This window comes from Saccoglossus kowalevskii, chromosome 16 (genome assembly GCF_978046115.1).
Source record: "Saccoglossus kowalevskii chromosome 16, keSacKowa6.1, whole genome shotgun sequence".
Taxonomy (NCBI): domain Eukaryota; kingdom Metazoa; phylum Hemichordata; class Enteropneusta; family Harrimaniidae; genus Saccoglossus; species Saccoglossus kowalevskii.
This window is the reverse complement of record NC_140656.1, coordinates 10,367,279-10,385,289: the sequence shown is the minus strand read 5'-3', so window position 1 is coordinate 10,385,289 and position 18,011 is coordinate 10,367,279. Positions and strand designations below refer to the sequence as shown.

The window sequence follows — 18,011 nt, the reverse complement described above, 5'->3', positions numbered from 1 at the left end:
CTGTGCTGGAAGTATAATCCAATCTGTCTGCATTGAATGCATTTTGTCAATTTTCAATAAAGTTTAAATGCTATGAAAATGGCTCTTTAATCTGAAAAAATACAAGGAGCCTTTATTCCAGAACATGGAATGCGGCTTTATTAATTTGGGAAAATAGAATGGGTCTTTAATCTGAGAAAATGCAATGTGCCTTTAATCCCAAAAAAATTGAATGTGCCTTTATTAATCTGGGAAAATAGAATCTGAGAAAATGCAATGAGCATTCAATCCAAAAAAATGGAATGTGCCTTTATAAATCTAGGAAAATAGAATGGGTCTTTAATTTGAGAAAATGCAATGAGCCTTAATCCAGAAAATGGTATGTGCCTTTATTAATCTGGGAAAATAGAATGGGTCTTCAATCTGAGAAAATGCAATGAGCCTTAAATCCAGAAAAAATTGAATGTGCCTTTATTAATTTGGGAAAATAGAATCTGAGAAAATGCACTGAGCATTTAATCCCCAAAAAAGGAATGTGACTTTATTAATCTAGGAAAATAGAATGGATCTTTAATTTGAGAAAACGCAATGAGCCTTTAATCCAGAAAATAGAATGTGCCTTTATTAATCTGGGAAAATAGAATGGGTCTTTAATCTAAGAAAATGCAATGAGCCTTTAATCGGGAAAATGCAATGTGCATTTATTAATCTGGTAAAATAGAATGGGTCTTTAATCTGAGAAAATGCAATGAGCCTTTAATCCAGAAAATGGAATGTGCCTTTATTAATCTGGAAAAATAGAATGGGTTTTTAAACTAAAAAAATGTAATGAGTCTTAAATCTTGGGAAATGGAATGGGTTTTGTCATTGAAAATGTTGAGTGATTCATGTTAACTTTATTTGACACATCCAGTAATGTACAACAGGTGGTTCATTACAGAGATAATTCATACGTAGAGGTAGCTTCATAGTTTAAAGCTTATTTAGACAGTAGTTTGGTGTTTAAATTAAAAGAGTTGTGAGTGAGTTAGAAGTGTTTACATATCCAGTAAGTAGACATGATAGATGATGAGAATAGTACAAATACATTTGTTCATATTTAAGGGGTTGTGCAATGTGTCAACTGTTGTTTCATTCGTCCCTTTATTTATGCATTTAATTTATTGCATAAATCATGCTAATAATATAAGGCAGAGGAAAAAAATATTCTTGTTTCTGCTCATACAGCTTTTTAGCTTCGCTGTCGACTTTGTCGAGCGGAGCTTATCACATGAGTGATTGTCGGTCGCCGTCTGTTGTCCGTGTCAACTTTTTAATCTTTCGACTTCTTCTAGTAAACTACAATTCTTATTACTTATTATCATGATGATATTATCAATTCTCTAATTTTGATGAATATTTTTGTCGTTTTTGGTAAAAAGTGATATTTTTGAATTCTTGTTAAAAACCGCAAGTCGGATTGCTTTGATGTTATACATGTGGGTACCTCAGATGGACCTCTCTCAGATTTGTTCATTTTCTAATAATATCTTCAGTTCTTTAATTGAAACATGCCAGCGGATCTATCTCAGCCGAGACGCTGCTTGTTTAAAAGATTTATCATTATTTTTTAAATATTTAAAATATCAAATTTTCAATTTTATGACAATTTTCAAAAAAAAAAAAATTTAAAATACATGGTTGCATCAATTTTGAAAAATAAATTGACCTTAAACTTTTAATTTTAATTTTGAATATTTTCTGTCTGAATTAAATACATTCGTTTTCCAGTTCTGGACAATGTTTGGTGTTTGGATCAACCTGTTATCAATAATTATAAATATTTTATCATTCTAGACTATACAAAGTATAGGAAACCTTGGAGCTCAGCTTGGAAAGGAGCAGTATATGGAACCTTTGTTTCCTGTTATCATGGATAGCGCTATCCGAATAAAAGACTTTCTTGACAGACTGATTGACATTGACGAAGAAGAAGGTATGTTAGTTAATATCGATCGATAAACGCTCTTAGTTTAAGTGGTGACATATATCTCAATGGCATGTGTCGCTACATCTGTTCTAAGCTGATTGGTTGAATCAAATCATGTGACTATAAAACACCTGGCACCACTATTAGTTTATTTCCCTACTTATTCCATGGCCACTGTTTATAAAATAATGAAGTCACCAATTTGTTGCAAGGACAAACAGTTAATTAACATAATATTGTTGAACTAGTTCTGCTGTGATTTTATCACATTTCCATGGCAACTCAGCAGTTAAGGGTTTTAACAGAACAGAGCAATTAATGAGTACGCTAATGTTTATATTAGATTAGAAATATATATGACGAAGAGAGAGAAACGGTCAATAATTTTTTTTTGTTTTATTTAAAAAATGTCTAAAAATTCACAAGAATCAAAGTTTTGCATGAAATTAATTTTCAAAGGGAAAAGTAAATTTTAAATTAATGTCCAATTGTATTTGGAGTAAATTTATGTACCATTGGTAAACTGATCCAATTCCCATTGGATTGAACACTGTTCATCTATTTGACCTTGATTGACACTGGACCATACCATTATTAGAAGATAGAGAACAACATTATTGCAGTTACACAAAATTACTGAACTTTTAGAAAATAGAAATAAACCATATATAAAGGTTAGAAAGGATTACAGAGTCAGGCAAGTTGGACATTCTGAAAGCAATAACGGACTATACCATTATTTGAAGGTAGGGGTTGATTTGAAGTTGAGCCCCTTCATAATTATAGACATTAGATGAAACAAGAAGATTTTCAGTTGGTGAGAGTGATAGATGTTAAAGGGTGGTGGTCATCGCGCAGCATTTGTTCGAATTTCATGTGAACAAACACTGCATTTTACATGTGTTGTGTACGTCGCTATGAGTCCCATATCGAAAAGGACGCGACACGACGACTACCGCCCTTTAAATCACCACATTTAATCCACTAAAATATTAAAAAATTAACTTTTTGATTTTTTTCCACAGAAGACATACTAACAAAATAAAAACATAGCATGTTAACATTAAATGTAACTTACTTACCATATTTTTTTTCATTTTAATTAACATAATTTTTCATTTTTTTATTTTTATTTAGATATTATTACTTTTCTCAGTATCAATATGAATATTTTTATTATAGTTTTTAGTTGTATATGAACCTATAAAGATGCCAACTAACCATTTCACGCAGACCATTATCTCCAAGAATTATTCCTATTATTTCCTCCAGATTATTCATTTCTTGTTGTTTACCTTGTTTCTCTCATCACTTGTAATCATCTTGCTCTCTGTCACAGCCCAACATGACCTGGATTACCTGAAAGGTGGGCCAATCAAAATACCTCATTTGCTAATTTGCATGCAAGCCTTGGCAACCACTCCATTTTTTTTTTTCCTTGCATCACTTTTACACATACACTGCAAGGCACTGCATACACTCTGTCACGTTTATTGTAACTAAGGAAGTTTACGGTGACAGGATTTGAATAAATAACACAAAGACTTACCACAAACAAAAGTAAAAAAAAAAATAAAATAAAATAAAAATATCTACAACAAAATTTAAAAAAGCTGGTCATCTATAAAGTTTTTCTTCCACGAATTATTTCTCAATTGTTTCCAAACTAAACACAATTCGCTTGACTTTTGTGGTGGTCTTTTTGTCGCTTTTTGTTCTCTGCACTTATAATAAACAAAATTGACATATTCTTTTCATAACTATTTTGTTTATTTGCTTGTATCGCTTAAGATTTATAATTCAGATATTTGTATTTGCATTTGAGTGTTTTAATAAATTCATTCACCAAGTTATATTTTTGATAAAGTAATTTTCAATATATTTATTATAAAATATCATACTTTTTATATTTGGTGTTTTCTGCTTAAAAATAGGGAATATCAATTTTGGGTGGCTTAAATTGAATTTATGTTTATTGTGGTAATAATATCTCTTTATATTTACGGTATATGTATATGTTTGTGTGTTAAGAGGAAACACACTTCTTGTAAAATATGAGATAATATCTCTTTATATTTACGGTATATGTATACGTTTGTGTGTTAAGAGGAAACACACTTCTTGTAAAATATGAGATAATGTTTATGTTGATTATTTTACTCCCCAGTCCCTGCAGGTGAATTACAACAGAGAAGTGTCTTCCATCATTCGATGACCATCAAAGAAGGCTATGTGCGAAAAAGACGCGGAGAAGACATTGCAGTCGTCACACCGTTCACATTTAAGAAACGTTACTTCTGGTTGAGCAATGAAAATCTATCATATGCAAAAGAGCCAGAGATCGAAGTAAGATAACATTTTTATCGCAACAATTCTCACACACAGTCAGATTTCCTACAAAATTTTCCTTTTCTTCCTCTACATCATGATATGTGTCAAATATTTGTTTTAACATCATGAGAAAATGTACATCTTCAAGCACATGCTACTTGATGGCAATAATTATGCAAATTAGCAAATAAATATTCACAGTATTAGGAAGTAATTCATTTGAAATGACCATTAAAATTATCTTGCTTTCCTAGCTGCAACATACAGAATTCAGATCTCTTTCAAACCATCCCACATCCGATGAACTATAACGACCTTGTCAAAAATAAATCCAAAAAGATGTGTATGACATCAATGGTTATAAAGCTTATATTAGTGTTGTCATGGTAACATGCTCTACTGGTTTGCCAATGTAACAAACTCAACAGTTCATTAAATATGTCATTTCTTAGCATATTTGTAAAGATGATGCACATTTCCAAGGCAACAGAATGCATACTTTATATTTTGAATATTGCACTTAGTAATATATATTGACATCAAGAATGCCCCAAGTCTCTTCTTCATCTAGAATGCTGATTAGGAGATGTAAACGTAATTTCTGCATACAAATATTCCTGAGACATGTATGAATATTCAAAATATTGGAAAAACTTAACTGTCCAGAACAAAAGCATTCAAATCTGAAATACAGTATATGGTCCAAGAAATAACTGCAGCATTCTAGAAAATGTGCATGGAGACAGACGGTACATTTCTACAGGGGTCAGTAAAAGGTCAAACTTAAATAGGATTATAGTGATGTATATAAGTGATGTAAACGGCTGAGAGACTCTAATTGTAACGAGTGTCAATGGGATGAATTGAAGAAGGATGTTAAGTTATGAAATAATAGAATTTGTAGACTTAGCTTTCATCAAATAAATTGATAATGAAGAATTCACATTAATGCTTTCATGAGTGGACTTTATTCCTGATAAAATGGGGGTTTCAGTTATGAATGCTTTCATAATTGAGTCTCTTTTAAACATTTGAAACTTTTATTTGCATCAATTTTAAGAAACAATTATTTTTTTGATAAATGTTGGCAAAAAAAAGGGTAATAATTAATAGGTGTAAATATTTGAATAATGATATGGCTATTTGCGTGTGAGATTTAATTATATTTTGATTCTGTAATATTTCAGTAATACCTCAATGGTAACCACTAATATCATTTGGTTTAATTGTTGCAAATTAGTTCTATATAACTCATAATGACATAATTTTGCTAAAAATATAAAATTATAGTCTTGTTATTAAATTTTCTGTCAGTTTTCTGAGATTTGATAATTCATCAAATAAGAACTAGGCTAAATGATTCCTTCAAAATTAGGGATTATTCATAAGAAATAATACATATACTGTCAGATTAAATAGCTCTTATGTTTCAAGATTAAAGAAAGCATTTGGGGACATTAAACACTGTGAGGTATTGACTGGAAAGCATAGAGAGAACTAGGCATGTAAAGAAAAGAGAGCTATGGGTGTGCAGAGAAAAGAATGCAGTGTTAAGCTTACAATGTTGTAAAGAGTAGTGTATTATCAAGGGATTTTCCCTAAAAGGATTTAAGATTACTTGGTGTGCAAAATAGAACCCCATACTTGGAATTAATCGTGTTGTGCCTCTATGGTGTTTTGAATTTAATGTTATTTTTTGAGTTTTAGATGTTTCTTCTTTGTTATTTTTTAAAGGAGAGTATATATGCAGTATCCTGGTTACACTATAGTACATGTACTATTGTTTCTCTAAGTCGTGCACTGTGCTTTAAATGACAATGGTGTATCTATGGTTATAAATAGGACTGTAGTAGTTATGATATTCAAATTTTGTGTAAACACACAATGTATAGTGGTGTTCTCACTGGACGGCATAAGCCGTTGTCACAATGCCTTTCATTTGAGAAAGTTGTTAAAATATGTGTGTGAACGGAATACGCCGTTGTGGCATCGGCGTTTTTGACACCGTCGTAAAATGGGGTGGACCAAATCCTAAACGCTCTTGTCACAACAGCCCTTGCACAACGCAATGTGCAGTGTGAACACAATACGATGGCCAAATGCCCTCTATTGCCAACTTATTTAAGCTTGTCATTACACAAGATGGCGTCAGAGGTTACAGGTCGAATGTCGAACTGGTCAGACAAAGAAACAAGATTACTGATATCTGTTTGGAGAGAATCGAATATTCAAAGAATGATGGATGGAATGTCTAGGAATGCTAGAGTATATGGTACTGTGATTGCAGAAAAAGCAGCTGAAAAGGGGTTGGACAGGACTTTATTACAATATCAACGAAAGATCAAAACATTTCAGCAGATTATCTAATATTTGCAAAATATTAAAACAAAAAACAGTGTTAACACCGGCAATTTTTTAGACATGTGAGAATTTTACACAAGTTGTTTACATTATATGAGACTCATGGTATGACAATCACTGCGTCTGCTCTTTAACAACCCAGAATTTGGAATAAATGCAAAATGTTATTTTGGAGATGGAGATAGAACAAATATGGTAACTGTATTAATCTGCTTGTGAATCGACAATAAGTGGCTATTTTGGTGATTAGATCAGCTAGCAGACTATTTAGACTAAACATGGCTTTGACCATTATAATTGTGGGGGTATTATACTCTGGTATTAAGAAAATTACAGAAATAAAAAAAAATATCTTTTTTTAAAGAAAAAAAAAAAATTATAGAGGAGATTAAACAACAAAATATATACCACAACAATCCTGCCACAAGCTCAAAGTTAAGGCAAAGAAAAAAATAAGTTGACATATATATAGTTTAATATCTTCCCTCAGAGTTTCTGATATGGTCAACCCCTTCTTACAAATATACCGATATAAACCAACTTATTGTCATTGCTAGGAATTCTCATGATTTGATGATTTTATGAAAATTTGCATAAGTCGCTTACACTCCATGTCATAGAACCCATATAACTGCTACAAAATCTCATGATTTTCCCGGACTGCGAAATTTGGGAAAATTTGTCTCTGGTGAACCTAAAGTGGTTTAAAGTTTGAAAGCATCACTGTGTAAATGATGTGTAAAAAAATAATGTTTTTTCTCAGCATGAGGGTGACGTAAAGTACTCTTTTTCACTCAATGTCAGCATTACGAGACTGACTACGTTCATTAAAAGATTCAACTGCCATAGGTGGGTAAATTTGAGCTGTGGCTTTCAACCGCAGTGTGCTCAGTGGTGGTATGTTATAGATATGCTCGAAGTGCAATTCTTAACTCTGTATAAAACTCAAATGCTATAAATGTATCTCTTTACATTCTGTACTAAGTGCGCTTATCACCGCACACGACGCGGTATAATACAAACTGTCACATCCTGGTAACTGTGGATATAATACGCTATATGTTCACGATGTCAGCAGCATCAATCTCCCTTAGGAGTTACGATTTCCATCGCATCATTATACTCTCCACCAAAAGCTACAAAAACAATATCTCAGCTTGTATAGTCACACCACAATTGCAAAATAGAAAGTGTTAATCCATGCTTGGGTTTCACAATAATAATATCGTGAAAATAATAATATTAATTGTTTGCATGTAATATTGTTAAAGTCGATAAAAATACAATATTTTCCAACATACTGTGGAATACTTTATTTTTGCTGGAATTAATTTTCGCTGAAAGGGCTTTTTGGGCGTTTTGCTTGGAATTTATTTTCACTGATTTTTGATGAGATTAATGTGAAATATAGGAAAAAAAGTATATTCGCTGGATTTTATTTTCACGGAATCATCCCTTCAGCGAAAATAGCGAAAATAAATTCCAAGCAAAAATAAAGTATTCTACAGTATATCTTATTGTTCTCAGTGAAAATTACTTCTAGCTAAAATAAATAAAAAAAGATCCACAGCAGGATGTATCACAAATGTAATTCTCTTAATTTGTTTAAAACGTTTTGAATGCTATTATAATTTTCTTGCCAAGATTTTCGTGCAACATTTTTTGTATTTCTCTGTTATTTTTTTGTTAATTTTGGATCATATGGTCAGAATTTTCAATCAGTCACAGGTCTTGATAAAAAATGTTTGAAAAAGATGGAAAAAAATTACGCCGATTTATTTTGTGAAAAGTGACAAAATTTGAATTAAGTGTCAATTAAAGGTTAAAATTTTTATATAATATACCAAAATAACCAAGACTTGATGAAATCAACAAACCCCCATCTCTTCACGAGGTAAATTGTGACCCCCCCCCCTGAATAAATCACAGTTTTTGCTTAGATCTCGAAACCCCCGTACGACTTAGCGAGGGGCCAATGTATATAGTTAGTCAGCAGTTATAATAATTGATTCAATTGAATTTTTTAGATATCAGAGAGTATTATGATTGTACGATCCGTGGTTAATCAGCGGCCAATCATCCGTAGCAGCTGCATGGGTATAATTCAGTAGAATTTCTGTCTCACTTAATATTGGTGAAAGCTCCAAAAATTGCTAAATTATAGTCCTTAAGGATGTAGTAGAGATTTTTGTTGGTGTAAGACACTCAAAGTTTACTTTTTCACAAAAATGAATGCTTACTGTATTCATATAGTTATGACATCAGAATCAAATTTTTTTGCAAGTGAGTCTGAAAAAGGTTGTGTAACAAGAAACTTTACACTTAAGAACTTAATGACAACAAAGATAAACAGTGGATTAGTAGAATTAAAGCTTGGACCCTAATTTGCATAAGAAACAGCAGAAACAATACACAGACACGCATACCATAGCCAACGTACACTACACAACGCATATCTAAACAGTCAGCTCATTAATTTATTGCACAAACATTTTGAAGATGCTGAGAAAAAAAAGGAGCTGCGAGAAAAAAAACATAATATCGATGAGTATAAAGATACCACCAAGTACCTGGCACAAATGCAAAGGTTATATTACAAAGACAGTGAACTTCACTCAGCGTTAAATATGTGACTGAGAATATTGACAGTGATCGCATGTGCATGACTGAGAATATTGACAAATTTAAGAAGATGACATCACACCAGAAAAACTGTGAAACGCTCTTCACTCAGTTTGCAGAGTGTAGGGGTTTATACCACGACGAATCGATAACTGATGACAATGCCATGTACAATGGAACGCGGGAATACTTAAGAACATGGAATGTTTCCAAGATGATTTCCATACACGTTAAAAAGTTTGCTGATATATTAAGCTTTTCACAAATCCTGAACGACATTCATCATAGTTCCATTATTAAAATCAAACCATCCTAGCACTAGATATGGGGGGGGGGATAGCTGGTACAGGTAACAGGAAATAAAAACGGCATTTTACATTTTTACGAGAAATAAAATGAAAGTTCCATTTACAGTAAAAAATAGGTTTTTATTCTACAGATAAAGCAAATTCCTAATTATATTTCACGTTTTTACAATATTTTTGAAAATTTGAGTTGAAGAATCAAAATTGGAAATTACAACGTTTAATTTGAAAAATGTTTTATATGCTTACAAAAATAAATAGCTAATTACATTTTACACCTTGTTCATGTCTACGAATTTACGTTTTTTTATATTTTTAAAATAAATTATTACGAAAATAAAAACAATTTACGAAAATACCCCTTGTCGACCCTCATATAAGCAGCGATGCCCATTTATTCGTCATTTGGAAGTGATCATTTTAAAAAATCTTGAGTGTGGTTCACTCTACACGACAATCAAAGCAAATATTGTTACATTGTAGTTGTGATAACACTTGTGTCATTCTACGCTGGCCTGAATCAAGGCCCGAAAACAGTTCAATTTAGTTAATTAACGAACAGAAATTAGAGCTTTACGATGAATTACGATGTTTACAGGTTTCACAGCGTCAGATATTACCACTGTATATGCAACTACTATCATGGTTGGTCATCCGTTGTACATTTAAACGTTAACCCATGCAGTTAATCAAGTACTACTCGGTGGGCACACAACAGAGTTCTTTACTTTTTCAGTGATTGTAGATTTGGTATAAATGAAGAAAAAGTTTTCAGGATTCTTTTATAAATTTATGCATTCTAGAGATATTACTGCCTGAATGTAAAAACAAACACCCTAGTCTAGAAAACACAAACATGGACAACAGAACAGAAATGGTTTTATTCTACAATTTACAATTAGCACATTTTAATACCCCTTTTAATTTCTTCACAATACTGATTCAAAATCTCAATCATGGATTTATTTACTTATATAGTGATCGTATGATCAATTGAGGGTTGCTCTTGATATAACATTGATTTTTATTCACGGTTATTTAAGCGCTTTCATAAAATACATACTGTAAAATAATTTGTTTTCGCTTGGAATTTATTTTCGTTATTTTCACTGAAGGGAGGATTCAGTGATAATAAAATCCAGCGAATATACTTTTTTTCATATATTTTACATTCAACTCATCAAAAATCAGTGAAAATAAATTCCATACACAACACTAAAGAAGCCTTTTCAGCGAAAGTTAATTGGGCCAAAATAAAGTATTTTACAGTAGGTTGAAATAATAGGAATATAATTAATACGTATTTTACTTCCGGAAAACCTAGCTACTACATCCTTAAGTCAAGGAACTAAAGATGCACATGTCCATTATGGCAGGAAACAGGAAGATCAGCCATTTGATATCTTTTGATATATTCTTCTTTCAACTGTTTTTAATGTATACATATACAACAAGGTACTTACTAAGGTTTCCTGTAGATGTAAACAACATAGTCTTGGCATGCAGATGCTCATGCATTGTCGCATTTCTCAGGGTCAACTATAGAGGGAGAAACCACCATAGGACAGGCATGCAGATGCTCATTTGTTACATTTTTCAGGGTCACCGACATAAGATAAGCGAGCATTTGGCTGGTTCGACCCCCTCCCTCAAGTGTCAGCTAGGGCACACAGAGGCTGGTAACTATAGTAAGGGTTCTGGCATTCTGATTGGTTAATCACGTTTTCATTCTTTGTTCTATTTCCCTTGGTTGCTTGACATCAGTGCTTACGCTCTTGGTCGTAAAGCAATGTCTTCTTTTAACTCTAAAAATATAAAACTGTTTTGATAGAACCACCTTAGACATAACAAGTACCGGTAGACTGAATTAGTGCGGTGTTTATTGCAGTATTACAGACTGATTTGAGGAGAATGGATTATGGTGGTAATTGTCACACAGCACGTGATCGCATTTTCCACGCATTGTGTACACCGCTATGAGACCCATATATATCAAATAGGACTCACATGACATCACCACTACCCTTTAAGATCAAGTCAATTAGGCACATAAATCCAGAACCAGAATCCCAGCCCAGGGGAACAATTAATATGTCGATTACAATGTCCATTTTACCTGTGTTCTTCTTGCTGTTTGCAAGGGATGCTGGGAACCAGTGAAAAGCATGAAGATACTCAATGTTGCTTTTCTTGGAACTATTTAGAAGGAATACCATTACAGAGTAGTCTGATTGTCAGTGTTAATGACAACATACAAATTATATTAATACTTATAATTGATTATGCTAAAATAAAATTTGGAGAACGAAATGACATCAGAAAAAGAAGACAACCATGTTTATATACTCTAGACTGTGTAGAAATGCTATAAAACAGCTTGCCTATAGTCGTTTCATATACGGTATCATTTAATGATGGATGGGTTTGATTTATGATACATGTGTAGACTTTTATCATTAGCCTTCATCAGCGTATTGGTTCCCTAACTCCTCATCTTCCATGCTGAATGTATCTTGCATGTCATGATAAATAACATATTCAGATGAGAAAAAAATCCATGTTTTTTTTTTTTAAATATAGACAATTAACATCTATCGTAGATGATGTGTGAATGATATTTCACAGAGAAGTTCAAGCTGAGAATTGTCCTTTGAAGTGGTTTGAAAAACTCATGTATGTCCCAATTGCATGCTGGGAGTGACAATTCAGTGAAAGGCTCCACACGAGGCAGATTAGGGAAATGTACCATGATAGGGGTTGAAAGCTGTCAGTATACAGTATTGTTTTTTTAGGAAAGCATGAAACTTTAATAGTAAACCTAGTATTAAAAACAATAAAATTACAAATTTTGTCCCACACCCTCATTTGCACACAATATTTATTATTTTTGTTTTGCTTTGTGTATAAGATATAAGGAATTATGTTAACACCATATTTTTTATCTTCAAAATATTTGTGCCACATTTTGCCCGTGTTTATGTACTGTGGAATACTTTATTTTCGCTGGAATTAATTTTCGCTGAAAAGGCTTTTTGGGCATATTGTATGGAATTTATTTTCACTGATTTTTGATGAGTTTAATGTAAAATATAGGAAAAAAAGTATATTCGCTGGATTTTATTTTCACGGAATCATCCCTTCAGCGAAAATAGCGAAAATAAATTCCAAGCGAAAATAAAGTATTCTACAGTATATTAATATAATTTTGATAATTTTTGGGCCATGCAGATATATAGGTATTGATCAAAACTTTGGCAAATATGAAAAAAAAAATGTGGCGTTTCATTTTGTGAAAAGTGCCGAAAGTAGACTTTGTTCAAAAGGTTAATTAGATATATGTGTTGCTGGGAAAAAAAGAAAATTGAAATGGTGTCATCATAATCACTCGATCAGTCTATAAACAATTTTGTTCTCCCGTAAAGGAACCGAAAAGTACACATTTGTGTAATTTACAGACGTTTTTTTTTTTTCAAAACAAATGGCAAGTCAGACGTCATGGTTCTTATCGATTTTACTTCAAAGAAAATGGGTTTAGTCCGTGAAGAGAATTCATTAGTGATCGTCAATTGAATTCCATGTCTAGTAATCTTTATGACATATCAATATAAAACAATATGCTTGTTTGTTTTTTTTCTCGTCTTTTTCTCCACAGGTCAGGTCAACGATACAGATTCCCCGTACCTGTGCAGTGGAAAGAGTCGACACTAATGCATTTCAACGGCCATATATGATGCAAGTCATCTACAAAGACTCAGAGGGAAACCCCAAAACACTTTACATGCAGGCCAAGGTCAGCTAAGTTTATATGCGTAATTTTTGTTTAGAGGTAGACCATTGAAGACGTTATTTAAAAAAAAAAATATAACAGATAATAATTATGTTTCAATAATTGAGAGCGAAAAATATTGTGCATCGAAAAAGTTTAGAATTGGAACATTCTTAAAGGGCGGAGGTCGTTGTGCAGCACGTGTTCGAATCTCATGTAAACAGATAATGTATTTCACACGCATTGTAAAGGTCGCTATATGAGTTCCATTTTGAATACAACGTGGTACGATGACCACAGCCCTATAAGAAAAACATTTTGCTCAAGTCACTGTGACTCTTTACTTTAATGGTTATGTAATAATTGCATATTTATATTTATTTAATTGCAAATAATTGCAAAACAATGCAAGATGAATGCAATACAAAAAAATAAAATCAGGGAAATAAAGTAAATGTAAAAAAGTAAGTAAAAAAAAATACGTAGGGGTTGCTTCAATGGGATAATTTAAATAAAATTGTAATTTTTTTATTACAGATTTCTATGACAATTAATGCACAAAATATATTATCATCTGAATCAACCAAATTGAGCCAATTTAAAGTTGTATCAATTAAACTACTTTCATTACATGAATACATTTTCACTCACTCTATTTTACAGCTTTTGATTAAAAACTAGGTCACAGAATGAATTGATATAATAACGACATTCAGTGAAAGAAATATCTTTTCAATCCTGATGAAAAGTTTCAGTTCATCATCATTTTTCGAGTGTCAAAACAGAATTTCCCTTGTTCAGAATAAATTCAGAAGAAAGTACAGAATTAGTATGACTTACAAAGAATTGCATATTCATGAGCAAGTCTATTAATTTGCATATTCATGAGCAAGTCTTTGTATTTGCATATTCATGAGGAAGTGCATTATATTTGCATATTCATGAGGGGTCCATTTCAGTTACGTATTCATGAGCAAATAAATTTAAGCTCTAGGGTAGTTTCTTTTGAAATCTGGGTATAATGACGATTTTAATTGCAATTTGCATATTCATGAGCAAGTCTTTGTATTTGCATATTCATGAGGAAGTGCATTATATTTGCATATTCATGAGGGGTCCATTTCAGTTACGTATTCATGAGCAAATAAATTTAAACTCTAGTTTCTTTTGAAATCTGGGTATAATGATGATTTTAATTGCAATTTTTTTGCCATTTTTCCCTGAAATAAGAAAACTGAAACTGGTTTATTTTAATAAAAAAATTAAAGAATCTGAAATTAGGGTTTCTTAGTCTTTCAATCAAAATTCCACTCTAAACCACTCTAAACAATGAATACCAAATTTTTTGTCAAGGAAGTACTTCACGGCAGGCCAATATATGATGTGTGTCCCATGCTATACATATGTGAAATAAACATTTGTTACATTTTTTTTGTAGGATGTAAATGACATGCACCAATGGTTGTCTGCGATTAGAAAGACGTGCGTTTCTAATGTAAATATGATGGATACATTTCATCCTGGAGCGTACAGGGGAAGTCGCTGGACATGTTGTTTGCAGACGGCTAAATCAGGTAAGATAATCGATACTCCAGTAACTGCATGTTTCTAGTGTATAAAGTGCTTTGATAGCATCAAAAGAATGAGAAGGCGCTGTAATATGAACGTGCACATAAAAAGTATGTTTCCTGTAAACTGTTTTCCCAATATAAATGACACTTTTTTTTTTATTATTTTCATTTTTTTGTGTGGGGAAGTGAATGATGACTGAAAATAGTTTGACAACTTTTTTTGCTTGTTGATTTCAGTCGCAAATAAAAAGTCCAGTCACCACAAAATATTACTTTTCATTTTTTTGTTTTCTGTTCTATTTGTTTTTATAATATGAAAATGAGGCAGAAGTAAGTGAATGCAAATTCCAGAATAATACAGGAATGGCTTTAATATTAACCTGTCAACTTGTTATCTTTCACATATAAAGACGATTTTTTTTTAAATTAACATCAGCAAGTCAGAAATTATGTCCATTTGATTGAAAACAAAGTTGTAGAAAAACACACAAAAATGTGCAAAATGTAACACAAACATTTTGGAGGGAAAAATTATTGCGTTCAATGCATTAATACTTTTTTTTCAATATTTGTTAAAGTATATTGGAAAAATGCTGAATAATATCCGAGAAGGTCATGTTTCACACGAATTGTCATACTATCGTGTTGTTCTGTGCCTGCAGGTGTACTCAGCGGTTCGATTCAATAATCTGTACTTTCAATTCATCTGTAAAGTACAGTGAGATGTCATGCGAAGGTTGTTGACTGTAGCAAAATATCAAGAACTAGAACCAAACTTATGTCTCTCTTTTCAAGAAATAATTGAGAAAAGCGTTAAAAAAATACGTTGATTCATACCATATTTACCCTGACTGAGGTTCACACAACAAATATTTACATTTGGTCACCGCATGTCGGTTGTGCATGTCACAGCTATTTAAAAAAAAAAAAACATTCATGAAAAATCTAAATAGGAGCATAATTATTGTGTTATAATATTTCTACCATGGTTACCCTCTCTTATATATTGAATGATTAATTTCTCATGTTTTAATGATTAATTTCTCATGTTTTAATGATTAATTTCTCATGTTTTAATGATTAATTTCTCACGTTTTAACTCAAATTATTTTCTGCAAAATAAATTGTCAAAAATTGTCTCTGTCTCTTTTTTATAAAAAAAAATTGCTAAAACACTGAATTTCATTCCGGGGTGAAAGTTTTTTTTTTCATATAAAAACATTTATAGATAATAATTATTTATAATTGCAAATGACAGTTGAAAATAATTTGACCAATCACAATGCCTTATAATATAATTCAAATGAATAACAAATATAGCACTTGCAACTTAAAATGCTCGGGGTGGCACTACGTCATGGAATGTTCTATGACGAGCACCACTGTACCATGTATTTATGGATTCTATGCGAGCTGCTGTGGAACGTACACCGGTCAAAGAGCCGATGAAAACAGCTAAAGTCTAAAACAGCACAAACTTATATATTTATATGTGTTGCACATGTAGGGGGAAGTCTTGGTACACTGCTCAAGGGAGTCTCAACAGCTTACCCAAAGTACAGTTTTCTGAGAGGTGACTGACTTTGTTTTAACTGCAGTGATGACTGCCAGGCAGTGATAATGCCTGGATTTCCAAGCATGCACCCCCGAGATTAACTAACAAGCTTTTAGAATATTCGTAAGTTGTTCTGTACTGTCTGAGCCATATTCATATAGTAACGCTTCTCTAGTGAGACTGGATTATTAACAATTATTCTGAATTAAACTATATTCAATATAACGACAAAACTATTTGTTGCTAGGCAATCCCTCACCACCACTGCATTGATTTTGTTTGTGTAATTCAGCCGATTGTCAAGAGCAGAGTACTATGTATTATCTACAGAATTTAGTAGGATCAGTTTAAATAACAATTTCATGATATATTGAGTTTTTATGACAGTCATAAATTTGGCAATTTGTCAGGCATGCTGAAAGATTAGATGATCCTGGCAAACTGACCTCTGACCTCTTTCAAGTCGTATGATTTTCACAGATGTAATAATTCACCAATTTTTTTTTTTTATCTGGCAGATTTTATTGTCAATTGTTATCGTCCATTCAACCTAAATTTGTTGAGAAAAGAAAAACAACCTGTTAAATTTTGGCTGCAAGGGATTATATTGATTTAATGATTTTGTATGACAGTATGTGGGCAACATTCTGTGAAATTCACACTGCATTAACACTCAAAATTTCACGTTTTTCACAGATTTCAAAATTTGTCTCTAGTGAAATTAGAATGGTTTTCAGTCGTCTGACTATAAATTTGAAACGGTAGCTGTTCTATTTGTGAGCAGGCTTCCCTCCAAGTATTAATTCAACATTGGAACATAGTTGTAATGATCCACTGTCAGATGACCTTTCACCCACTGCCACATGACCTTTCACCCACTGCCACATGACCTTTCACCCACTACCACATTTTTCACTTTTGATCAACTTTTTCTTCTATACTATATATGTATATAGTCGTAAAATGAAAATAGAATTTTATGTTTTGATAATATATTAAAATTGTTTTTGAGAGTATGATATATCAATCAATATTTGCATATAACCCTTGCATAGCCTTACATCGTTGTTTATGGATTATTGGACTTGCTGTCTGTAGCATATACAGTATTTTCCTATAAAATACAATATTATTAAGTGCCATTGAGGCTAGCAGGGTTAAACCTTAACTATATTATTTATCCTTAATTTAAAATCATTTTATAATCTTTTTTTTTTTATTTATATTTTTTTTATTTTCCACACAATATTTTATAAGCTTCTCTCATTACTTCATAAAAATGTTGATTTTCAAATCTGTCTTGTGTATAATTATACTGACATTATACAGAAGCATCATGGGTAATTTTACCCATGTGGTACAGTACTTGTTGGTTATTAGCTGCTTACGAGAAACATTCTCGTCTGTAGATGATGTAATAGCAATAAGACAAGATGCTGTCAACTGAATTGACATGATTTAGTGATTCATTTATAAAAGCAATCAAGCATCGACAGAGTACATCACTATACCACTATCTAACACTTAAAAAATGCATTAAACTATTCACTGC

General features: G+C 32.1%; 1 protein-coding gene across 3 annotated transcripts in view; it reads left to right on the top strand.

Annotated features, from left to right (window-relative positions):
• LOC100366857 (rasGAP-activating-like protein 1) overlaps positions 1-18,011 on the top strand; it is an 82,541-nt gene that overhangs the window by 58,436 nt on the left and 6,094 nt on the right. For 2 of the 3 annotated variants that reach the window (XR_014926610.1, XM_085491017.1), the window contains exons 13-17: positions 1,816-1,954; positions 3,288-3,314; positions 4,116-4,294; positions 13,220-13,357; positions 14,772-14,907. Coding sequence is in view for 2 of the 3 variants with exons in the window: in XM_085491017.1 (XP_085347143.1) it covers positions 1,816-1,954; positions 3,288-3,314; positions 4,116-4,294; positions 13,220-13,357; positions 14,772-14,907 (619 nt within the window). In the remaining variant the exon portion in view is untranslated. The remainder of the gene's footprint in view (positions 1-1,815; positions 1,955-3,287; positions 3,315-4,115; positions 4,295-13,219; positions 13,358-14,771; positions 14,908-18,011) is intronic. The other variant, XM_085491018.1, reaches the window with a different exon arrangement.